This window comes from Saccoglossus kowalevskii, chromosome 5 (assembly GCF_978046115.1).
Source record: "Saccoglossus kowalevskii chromosome 5, keSacKowa6.1, whole genome shotgun sequence".
In the NCBI taxonomy this organism is placed as follows: Eukaryota; Metazoa; Hemichordata; class Enteropneusta; family Harrimaniidae; genus Saccoglossus; species Saccoglossus kowalevskii.
Window position 1 is genome coordinate 37,742,831 of NC_140645.1, and position 12,602 is coordinate 37,755,432.

General features: G+C 38.5%; 1 protein-coding gene across 1 annotated transcript; it reads right to left on the minus strand.

The window, feature by feature from the left end:
- Positions 1 to 789: 789 nt before the first annotated feature.
- Positions 790 to 11,646, minus strand: LOC102805909 (uncharacterized). Its single transcript, XM_006822707.3, has 3 exons — positions 11,520 to 11,646; positions 2,081 to 2,242; positions 790 to 1,147 (listed from the first exon to the last, which is right to left on the minus strand). Exons 1-3 carry the CDS (start codon positions 11,566 to 11,568, stop codon positions 897 to 899), a joined length of 462 nt encoding a protein of 153 aa, XP_006822770.2. The 5' UTR covers positions 11,569 to 11,646; the 3' UTR covers positions 790 to 896.
- Between the last annotated feature and the right edge of the window lie 956 nt (positions 11,647 to 12,602).

The following is a 12,602-nucleotide window of genomic DNA, read 5'->3' on the forward strand; positions in this document are numbered from 1 at the left end:
TGACAAACATGTCACTGACTGGAACTGTCAGCCTACTGTAACAAATATGTCAACTGACTGGAACTGTCAGACTATTGTGACAAATATGTCAACTGACTGGAACTGTTGTCCCACTGTGACAAATATGTCAACTGACTGGAACTGTCAGCCTACTGTAACAAATATGTCAACTAACTATGAAATTGTGAGCCTACTGTGACAAATATGTCAACTGACTGGAACTGTCAGACTATTGTGACAAATATGTCAACTGACTGAAACAGTTGTCCAACTGTGACAAACATGTCACTGACTGGAACTGTCAGCCTACTGTAACAAATATGTCAACTGACTGAAACTGTCAGACTATTGTGACAAATATGTCAACTGACTGGAACTGTTGTCCCACTGTGACAAATATGTCAACTGACTGGAACTGTCAGCCTACTGTGACAAATATGTCAACTGACTGGAACTGTCAGCCTACTGTAACAAATATGTCAACTAACTATGAAATTGTCAGCCTACTGTGACAAATATGTCAACTGACTGGAACTGTCAGCCTACTGTGACAAATATGACAACAGAATGTGAAGCTGTCAGACTATTGTGACAAATATGACAATTGACTGTAAAACTGTCAGCCTACTGCGACAAATATGTCAACTGACTGTGTGAATGAACACTACTAGGCAACTTGGGAGGGATTATAATCTTACTACTCAAAATCCAGCCCAAATCATAGTACTGTGTGTCTACAATTCTCAATTACGTGACAAGCACAGATCTTGTTAAATTTGATTCACAATGGAACGCAAAATAATGATGTTTATTTTTCAGCCAATCATGTGCTCGTTCCAAAAAATGCTATTACTTCTGTTGCAAAATGACACGGAAACAACATCACGTGACAATAATTATGCAAATAACAGTAAGGACACAATTATACCAGCGACAGTTCCCGACAGGCTATGTGTTACCATAGTAACGCCACTTTCATTACATAAATCACCGGTGCAGCACGTCATACACTTCCAAATATCATACTCGGTGTCGCACTGGTATTCGACGGCTAGTTGTTCTTTTTGCATTTGGCAGCTATCGTAGGTGGCATCACTCAAATGATAGCTATAGCAACCCTTCCTTATCGCCAATCTGCCAGTGAAAGCTGTGAAATAACAGATAACACACATTACTATACTATGACGGGTTTTGTGATTGATAGTATAACGTAAATGGGGTTACAATGTGGAAAATTGCACAGGTAAATGTTAATCTGTGCGGGTGACATGGACGGCCTAGTGGGGTTGACAGGGGCTGCCTAGATTGTTGGTGGCACTCGTCCTACCTCTGCATCGCTACTGTATATATGTAGAAATCGGTGTGCATGTGATATTTTGTAAGATTGCGTCAGAATCTTGTAGCCTCGTTCGCAGTAAATTCACGACTGCCAAAAAGCAACACGCGACTGCAACACGTTGTTTCAAACAATACATTTAGCTATTTAGTTATCTATATCACGTGCACTATTTTAGTAATAATAACAACACAGCTAGCTACGAGCAAGGATAAACAAAAATAGACGTAATTGATGACGTAATCGGATACAATACCACGTGACACTGAAACCCCCAATTATATGATGTTTTTTTTATAGTTTGGTATTAAACACACTACTATTTTTTAAAGAGCAGTGGTCGTCGTGCTGCGCGTGTGCGACATTTGTGTTGATAAACATATAAGTTGATTTTCCCACAATCCAATGCGCTCTTCTAATGGGAATTACAAGTATGAGGTTTGACCTTGTAGGCGCACCAATTACCGCCAGTGACTCCTTGATACCTTCCAATCACCTAAAATACCTTACTAAAGCTTGGTGACGTCTCAGTTAGTACTCATTGATACCTTCCAATCACCTACAATACCTTACTAAAGCTTGGTGACGTCTCAGTTAGTACTCGTTGATTTGCGTCAAACAGTCAAAATCGCCATATTTGTTATGAGACCCATATATCTCGCGCATGCGTGGCGCTACGACTACCGCCCTTTAAATATGGAAGAAGATCCAAACGACACTGGCATAAAACAATATAGTACTCACCGCTGTACTCTGTGTAAGTAACGCATGCCTCATATTCCTCATCGCCATATAACTCGTCATCATCGCACGTATAATCTTCAAAACATTCAGAATTATCCTCAGCAATCAGGTTGTCGTCATCGGTGTATTGTTCCTGACAACGATAACATCTGAGTGATACAACTGAAAATAATATTATGATAGTTATTAATATAACATTTGTAGTTTTGATGAACTATTTGTTTGAAAATAACGTGTTGTGAGTTGTCTTTTATAGATTTTTGGTAATGTAAGCATCAAAGGACTCCCTAGGTTGCACGAAGTTCTGCCACTTGATGAGGTGTTACGGGATTTGTGGGGAAAAACATGTTATGTTTCATCTCGTAAACCAACACTATCATAGCGGAATAAAAACGTAAGTGTTGAATATGTAGTCGTGATACCGTATGCTAGTCGGCAATGCATTTAGCTAAGCATACGTTGTTGTGTTTTCCATTCCTATAATTGGAGGCGGACATCCGGGCATTTTCACCGCCTGGCAACCATCGCCAAGAAAACAAAGGCCAACAACTCGAAGAAAACGATACTTTGGGATGGTTGTTGAGACTCTCCTGAACAGTGTAACAAGATTAGCCCTACGTGTATAACATATATAAATTTGGTTGTTCAGGATTACTTCAAAGTTGAGTTTGTGTTGTTTTCTCGAATTTTCACCGGCTCGACCGGCGTTCCACAGCAGCGCGCACAGAGCCCATATAAATGCATGTACAGTGGTGCGCGTCTTAGCAACGTGGAACGTCTTGTGAAGTAGCTCCGCCCCGAGGATAGTGAACGTGCAATGTAAGGGATCAACCGTATGAACAGCCATGTGTGCTTTTTTTTTTTTTTTTTTTGGCAGTCTACGTTTTTTTTCTTGAATGTGCCAACATTCTGTTCCTGTAACACATTGCATGCATTTTTTATATTTGGTGTCTAGCTTGCAATTTATTTTTCAATAAATCTTCCAGCCACTCCCTCGAATTCAAATGGTCGACCATCTAAAGCTCCTTGCCTTATTCTTATATAGTGCATATACCAAAGGGTTCTAAGCGTTTTACAGATCGAACCAGGAGCGAAAGAAAAGTGTATTCAGTTTTCAGAGTTTTCAGAAGATGGGTAGAGCAGTAATAGACCGGATGTTTTGGACTGCAGAAGATAGCGCCCCCTCTCTCTATAGTATCTAGTTCTTGAACAGGAACCTCAGTTTAGAAAGTTGTATTTAAAGCGGGAAGGTCGTCATCTGCGCACGCGCGGGAATTGAGTCCCAAGCGACCGTTCACGATAACAACACACACTGAAAAACGATGTACATGGGACAATGAGATCAGTAATATAAGTAGAGGCAAGGTTGTTGTAGCTTTAGATGTTAACAGGAGTATTTTTTATATAATTTGTTTATGGATTTGCAACCGATGAAGTTGACGCAAGTATATGTTGACCAGTTTACTACTGTGACATGTAACAAGTCTGGTAGCAGAATTTTAGATACGTGGTAGTGGTTCAAGCTGGGATGATAGTGATCTGTGGAGCTATGAGTTGCTATAGTCTAAACTTGATGTAACAAACGAATGGATTAGGTACTCAGTTGATTGTTGGTACATACATTTGTGATTGTTCTCAATTTTGTAAATGCCAAAGTTAGCTGACCTGAAAATGTTTTTGACGTGCTGTTTTGCATACTGATGTTAATAATGACCAGATTGTTGGCAACTGGAACGTAGAAATGTCGTGTCGCCAATATTAGAAGGAAGATCTGAATGTCTGCGGAATTTAGAGCTCACATGAACTACTTCTGTTTTGGCATTTTATTAAAGCGCGGTAGTCGTCGGCAGCGCGTGTTCGAATTTCATGTAAATAAACAATGTATTTTACACGCGTTGTATACGTCGCTATGAGTCCCATATCGAACAGGACGCGGCGCGACGACTGCCGCCCTTTAAGCATAAGATAGTTATGTATGGATATGACACTCGGATGGTTTCAGTGTGATATAAAGTTGAGAGACAATACGTAAATCACTCAGAGACTCGGTGTATAAGAAGAAATCTAACGACCCCTTGGAAGATCCTTGAGGGACGCCCCAAGGAAGCGAGAAAGAGTCAGAAAGCATATTTTCAATGATATTTGTTTAATGTTTTGTCGATTTCATGCATAATAAATGTTTATGTAATTTATTTCATAGTGTCCTAAAGTGGACGACATAATACTCTCCTGTAATGCTACTTTGTACATTGGTAACCCAATGAATGTAGTGAAGATATGCTGGGTGCATGGTCACGTGGTAACTAGAGCCAACACAAGAAGGTGAATGTACGTTTTGGCGGCGTTATGTTTATTGGAACCTCTTGACACTTGATGAGTTAAATGTCGGTTCACACCATAACAATGACTGCACAGCATACGTATTTTTTCATTGAGCGATTACTATTGCCTATACACTGCAAAGAACGTTTCCGGTTCACGATTAATCATAATTTAGTGTGACAATATGCAGTTTTAAACAACAATATTAAAGCGGGAGAATTGTCACCTGCACACGCGCGGGAAGTGAGTCCCAAGTGAAATCAACACACGCTAAGAGCGCAAAGGCTCATGGGTAGGCGCTTGTTTATAAACAATGACACGCTACGCGCTATGGCCACCTGACGCATGCGTTTTTTGTAATTCGCTATTAAAGTGTTGGTGTATCGCCATCTATTAGCCGTTTGTGTACGGAACTGATTAGACGAAGCTAGAACAATTTCGAAATTGTATTCATCCTTCCTAGCGACGTCAAAAATTCAGTGTTGTTGTGAACATTGTTTTTATTTCAGCCACTATTTTGAGTTTCTAACTGTTATAAATTATAAATTAACCGGAAACCATAGCAATGGGAAAACTACAACAATTATAAATAAATAACAACGTCGAAGCCACATACGTGTTTTATTATTTATATGCAATTTATTTGTGCCTGTCAGCATCCTTTAGTATGGCAAATAGAAGTGTGGATGGAATCATGGGAAGAAACGGTGTGCATTGCCGCGGGATAACTGTCAAAAAGGCGATTGACAGGTCATACTTGTTTTCAAATCTGGTAGGACAGTTGGAATCTACCAGGTGTGCTTGTGATTTACAAAACAAAGGATATTTACAACTTTGGAAGGACAATTGGAATCTACCAGGTGTGCTGTTATTTGAATAACAAAAGATGTTTATGATCTACTGGGTTGCCTACGTGACACAGCTGCTAGCAAGATCACATCCTGATTGGCTCATGTGGAAACCCAGGTGGTGTCACTGAATCTTATAAATTGGACAGACTGCAGACAGTTGTTGACCATCATTTCAACTTAGTTTCCAGTGTGTTGCTGCTACAAGCATCATTCTGTGAGACTTGTGTGAACTGCTCTGCGATCTTCAGCTTTCAGCGGTGCCCTCAAGAATAACAGCGTTCCTCTGCAAGCACGAGTCCTGTATTTCTTTGTTTTTGCGTTGCAGAAGCCATTGACTGTCATACATTTCTGTATCCTGGAACTGTGAGTTACTAGTATTCCCTGAGCAATCCCCTATTTTAGTAAATTTATTCATTGTATTTTTCTGTGCTTTGTTTCTTGTAATTATTTTGAGAAGTATTAAAGCCAGGAGCTCTAACTTGATATTTTTGGTGTATGTGTATTTCATTTCCAGTACCATTGTCTAGTCCACCCCATTCTAGCAGTGAAAGAACCCCCTGTCCAGTGCGAGTTCTGTGGGTGCCCTCTTATTAGCGATAAGCAGGCCTTACACTGTGACAGGTGCCGTATACCAAATTTGTTTTCACTGCCCTAATAATTGAGTCCATAAATCAAATCATTCAACTAATAATGTGTACTTATGTAGATTAAAGCAAACAAACAAACTCTTCTGGTGATGATGAAATCACGATTAAAATGTTAAAATTAGTAATAATTCACCTGTTCAAAGCCATCTTTTCAACTGTATTCTTTCTAGTAGTATTTTAGATCCTTTATAAGTCTGCTGATAAATTGGACCATAACAAATATAGTGCTATAGTATGTAATAGCTTATCTTAAATTGAGCCCCAAGCGATGATAACAACACACGCTAAGAACGCAAAGGCTCATGGGTAGACGCTTGTTTGTAAACAAAGGCTCGCTATGACCACCTAACGCATGCGTAGGTGTCGACTCCCCCGCATTAACTATTCTCCAACATTGTAAATAACGTCCCTTATTCAGAAAATAATGATTTATTAAAAAAAAATATTGAAAAATATTGAAGAATTACAGGCGTAGCTTTTCATTTGAATATAATGGTTTGTAAATATCTGTATAAAACGCCAAATACTAACAATGTTTCTAATGAATACTTTGCTTGTTTTGGGGGAACCTTGGTTAGGTCCGCAGGTGCTTGTGTTCGACCGAGCCTGGTTGACGCCAGGATAGCGCATTAAAATTGCCATTTGATGGAGTGGTGACCACACAGCCCTGTCATGTAGTCCCAAACATGAATATGCATTCTGTGCAAAATGCACTGTGTCAGCATTTGCAATTTACATTACAAAAAAAGTCAGGAGAGACAACGGTGACATTCAATGTCCACAACTGTCGCCTGGCACAAAAACAAAAACAGGAATATAAAATTAAATGACTACATGTCTACAAAACTGCTTAAATAAATTACTAGTAACACTTACTGGGTTTTAATATTAAAGAAAACCTAATCATGTTTTTTTTTTTAAGAATACCAATTATAGTATTTCACATCATATTAGAATCTCCTGCTATCTTGGAATTGTTTCACTTATCGTGGAAAATTCAAGATCAATCAACTGATAGCAAAAATAAAGCCTTGGCATGTTTCGTCGTACAGTTTTATTTCATAAAATGGTGACACCAAAATTAATGAAGAAAATAAACTTCGGACTTATGGCCACTTTTATTTTTTTGAGAATTACTTGAATATCATTTTGATAATTTTTCGTAAAATGTCGAGTAAATTTATACTTGGTTACCAGAATTTAGAAATTGAACCCGGGGCTCGACAACAAACTGAAATTAATTTGGAAGTAATAAAATGCAGAAAATGTAGTTTTTGAGGTTGTTCAATGAGTACAACTTCACTTATACGAGTGATAGTGACAGTCGTCAACAACCCATTTTCATTGAAATTATGAATCTTCCTTAGAAAAATATTTTAAAAATACTTTATTTGTGGGTTTACTTTTTGTTTACTCGTGCCACTTTTTGTAATTGTTCATACTAAACCATCAGGTGGCTTCAGATATTACTATTTTTAATTCTTGAGATACAGGGCGACCTCACAAGTACTAGTTAAATAATAACACATGCTTGTGAGGGTAATATTGTCATGAATTTGTTTTTGCGTATCTGTTGACCGACTTAATTAGCTGATTATTAGCTGAATTGCTGTGTTATGTCTGTCATCGTTTAGACCTATTTGAAGTTTTGGACAGAACTTGGCTCAGTGATTTGGAACTAATTACGAGATAACCGCCGCTATTTAGACTACTCATTCTGACAGTTGGTATTCGTAGTTATTAATGTAGTGAACGATTAATCAAAAGATATGACGTATTCAGTACTTAGTGTGATTGGCTTTATGATTGAAGGTTACGCCCTAGAGTACTTTTTACTGTTTTGTAATTGGTTAGAGTTTTGAAAATGAATAAAGAGAGTTTGAGTTGGTCTTGGCGAATACTCCACGAGAGACGCAGTCGAGTGCAGTCCTGGAGAGACTTGGGGCGACCCTTGACGCAGTCTTGGGCTAGTCTTGGGTCAGCCTTGCGATAGTCTTGGGGACTTTTCCCCAGGGCGCTGTGTCTTATAGAGTGCTCCAAAAGATCGACTAAGACGAGAGTTGAAACGTATTTCGTTGTGTGTGTCTTATTTGACTGTAAAGTATAAGTGACTTTCCCGATCCCGCACCTCAAGGGGACGAGATATAGAGACGAGACGAGTTTCCCCCCTGACAAGTGTGGAGAACCCCGTGGAGAAGAATTTACCCCTGATAATATCACGATTTGTTGCCTGCCCAAGGGATGATGGTCATGACCATAATATTGATGATGCCAGAGCCGAAGGCGAGGGCATCATCAATATTATGGTCATGACCAGCAGCCCGAGGGCAGACAACAAATCGTGATATTGCCCGAATAACCATGTGTTATTTATTTTATCACATCGAACAGACATCCACCACGACAATCACAGATACCATACATCACTCACACCCGCTCTCCCACAAAATAACAACACTTATATTGAAGTATGCAATATTTTATTTTATCTATTATAACAAGTTTCACATTACTCAATAACATACATACATTGTTTGCTGAAAAGCAACGAAATACACTCAGTAAATGTTATTTTCAGCCATGTATAGTCTTTTTATTTGAACCGTGTTTCAGCAGTGTGAATCACTCAAATTATCGAGAATAACATTTTTGAAATGAATTGAGAAATTCTCAAACGCAAGTTATTTGATCACTCTACAGATAAAAATGTCAGAGTGCCGTGGAAATGACTGAAATTACTTTCTCACTGAGGTACCACACCTATTCACAAGCCACACAGCTTTAAAGTGTTTTTGGTTAGCATCGGCGTGGAACGCGTAGAAATGCTTACAGCGTAGAACGCGCCACAGCGACCCCGGCCGCAAAGTTTCAGTGGCGGCTTTGCCGTACATTTTCGCTCCATATAAAAAATACCCTATACATCAAAACAGAGTATCTTACTTAATATCCATTCTGGCACGTTCACTGTCTATTTAGGATGGCTAAAGTTCCTTCAAAACCCTGAAAGCAACCCCGAAAGCAACAGCGGCCAGAGCAGCACCAGTGCAGCGAACGACAATTTGTTATGCGCAGTATCGTTGCGCAGTAGTTTCAGTGACGTCATCCATGTGATATACCCATGTAAAATCCACTTGGCGGGCAATATACCATGTAATATCCATTTTTATTCCATGTCATGTGACCGAGTCTCAACCAATCATAGCATGCGTAACAGCAGTGAGATGTGATAATATATCATATCATATCAAAGAATAAATTTGACTTTTAATGAAACCTACAAATATGGAAAGGACGCTTTTAAAAACCAAGTTCACAGCAAGAAAGTTAACACAGTTTTACCCAACTCTGAGATTTCTATACCAAGTGGTTGGTTCGAGATATGTATAATAATAGGGTTATTACGAATATATTGCACTCAGATTTTATGCACTCAGACAAAACTCTGTCACATCACAACATAAAATAACACAGATATGATGTGTTTTAACAACGCCCATTCAAACGTTATTCATCATATCTTATTATTGATATTGACCGATGTTATTCATTAATTTTGCGAAATATGCAATTTTTTGTGCCAAATGTATTCCCATGATGTATATTACATTGCTTTTATAAAAAAAAATGCATCAAATGACTTTATCCAAATGTAAACAGGTTATCATTTCAAGTGCTGTTATATAATATAGTTATTACTTTTTTGGCATGTCATGGAATTTGAAATGATGAAACACAACACAACATGACATGTTCAATATACTTAGCGTTGACATGTTCAATCGTTTGAGGTCTTGATCGTGATGTCACCACGGTAACACTGTCAATATTAAAGCGAGAGAGTCGTCACCTGCGCATGCGTCAGATGGCCGTAGCGTGTCATTGTTGTTCTCGTCGCTTTGGATTCAATTCCCGCGCGTGCACAGGTGACGACCCTCCCGCTTTAAACATAATAACTCGCCCGAATTAGTCAATTTGAGCTCTCAGCGAAATTCATAGCTATTACAATTGCTTTATCTAGGTCAGTCAAGGAAACCGTAGTCATTGATTATGTATGAACATTGGATGTTGGAGACAGGTAGGTTAGTCGTACAAGCTAAATGACTTGCGTCAGAAAAGTACAATCCTTATCTAGATGTCAATGCATTAGATTGTACAATAAATGACTAACTTTATAAACTTACTAGAACTTGTGTGTTCCATGGCTGCTAGACGCGGAAAATCGAACCTGATCAAGCCAGAAATAGTATTGAAATATTCACAAGAATACAAGATGAACGGAAACGTAAGGAAACCCCTTTTAGTGAAATTAGTCTTCAATGTTTCTTTCTTCAAACGTTTTTTTTGTCCCAGTTTTAGTGTATCACGTGCGCCATTTCACTACTATAACATTACCTCATTACTTTGCAAAACATAGTCCGCGATAAAATGGTTCGTATTTACGTTTTTACTGAAGTTTGACATTAATGAATAGTTCGGATGTCACATATGCCCCCCCCCACTTTTTACAGTTTGGTTTCAAAAGAAACAACCGCGGAAAAATGGCTGTGCGTAGTGAGGTGATTGGCCACAAAATTGAAGGGTGTCTGTGACAGAGGTACTATTGCGTAAAGCGAAGCAGATTGACGTGTCAATGATTTGAATAATTGTCACGTGATCCATGTGACCCGTATGATGGATTATAAGATTCGTTTTCATCTGTTTTGTGTGCAGTTAAAAAAATAAAACAAAGAAAAGAAAAATAAGGATCACTGATATTATCCCTAAAATCCATTTTCTATAAAACCAATATTCACTCTAAGCTCTCACTGGTAATTTTGCGATATGAATTACTCACACATTCGGTTACGTTACTATACTAAACAGCACGCGCATCTGAGTGAATACCCACACATGGCCTATTACCAACATTTACGTCTTCAAACTGATATACCTGTATCTTCAACTGAGACTCGAAAACTAACTATGATAATAACATTACATAATTGCACATTTCACTTTAAATTGTTTTTATCGACAAATTTTAAGCACTTTGAAGTGTGCCAGATTCGATTAATTACATCGGTGATCTGAATGTGACGTCATTAATCTTATCGGCAAATTGATGTGGATTTAGAAAGACACACTGGCACCGCGGACAAAGAAGCGGTAGTTGGTCGTATATTGTACAATCGAAATGCGATACGAGTTCGTGAGTAGAATGTAATGTGTGACGATGCGAATATGTTCAATTACTCATGCTTTTCATTGTTGTCATGACAACAGATCGATTACTGTATTACTAGACGCAGAGATGTTGACGACATCCACTACGAATTCATAGCCTCTCAAAAACACTTAAATCTGTTTGCGATTAAGTAATACATTGATGACGTGAAATTACGTCACAAGCGAACTGGGAGTTTGGCAAGGGTATTTCATGCTCTCAGATCATCCTGTGCGAAATTCATGGCATGATGAAATGAAAAATATAGGTGATCACTAGTAGGAGGAGAGTGCATTGCAAAGAACGCAGTGGTTGTAAACTACCAGTAAATATGAACAGAAAACGGACGATGTACATCCATACCCTAAAGGCAGACCAGGATGTTCAGTGATTTCATTACTTTACATGTTACTTACCACTTTGAGTGAAAAGAACAACCACGAGAACAAGCCTTGTCAGCATCATTGTAGCTGTTTGCTTGTATCACATACACAGCGCTATCTGCAATATCGAACTCTGTGGTATAGGAAACCAAGATTCGGTGTGGACAAGTGTGTATCGCCGTTGCTACATTATATACATGACTTGTTGCTAGGCAACATAAACATTACTTTTACATTATAATTAAATGCTTTGCCGTGGCTATCGAGGTGAGATCACGTGGGAAAGAAAAAACCCACAATGAATGCATTATAATGCAGATACATCTATTTCAAATGTATTTTCTTAGTAACTAAAATCATTTGTTTGACACTTTTCTAAATCGACGTGAAAGGACACATTTAAAATACTATGAATATGTGATGAATAATAAACGACTATAATGATGCTAGTTGTTATTATATACACGACATGGATGAAACGCAACAATGACATCGACATTTGTAATTGATTGTCATGGAAACTGTCGTCACGTGACTTCAATTGAATAAAGGAAGTGGAATTAAGTGAGTTGTTGAATGTCATGTCGGGAGGAGTCAATCAAATGAGCACGTGACCATGCCCTTGTCGCCTACATCTGTAGTATTGCTGAAATTCGCCGAACCTCTACCCGAACGAAAATAGTGTTGATGTGTAAACATAAATAAAAATAGATAGTTTTTTCACCTGTCAGTAAGGGTATATTGCTACGTATAAGACTACATAGCATGTGAGTGTATATAGCTACACGTGAGTGTATATAGCTACACGTGAGAGTATATAGCTACACGTGAGGGTATATAGGTACACGTGAGGGTATATAGCTACACGTGAGGGTATATAGGTACACGTGAGTGTATATAACTACACGTGAGGGTATATAGGTACACGTGAGGGTATATAGGTACACGTGAGTGTATATAACTACACGTGAGGGTATATAGCTACACGTGAGGGTATATAGGTACACGGGAGTGTATATAGCTACACGTGAGTGTATATAGCTACACGTGAGGGTATATAGCTACACATGAGGGTATATAGCTACACGTGAGTGTATATAGCTACACGTGAGGGTA

Excerpts from the sequence above, each read along its gene's own strand:
- LOC102805909 (XM_006822707.3), bottom strand. The coding sequence starts at position 11,568 with ATGATGCTGACAAGGCTTGTTCTCGTGGTTGTTCTTTTCACTCAAAGT. Across the intron at positions 2,243-11,519 it reads TGTTCTTTTCACTCAAAGTG|TTGTATCACTCAGATGTTAT; the intron begins GTAAGTAACATG and ends TATTATTTTCAG. Across the intron at positions 1,148-2,080 it reads TACTTACACAGAGTACAGCG|CTTTCACTGGCAGATTGGCG; the intron begins GTGAGTACTATA and ends GTTATTTCACAG.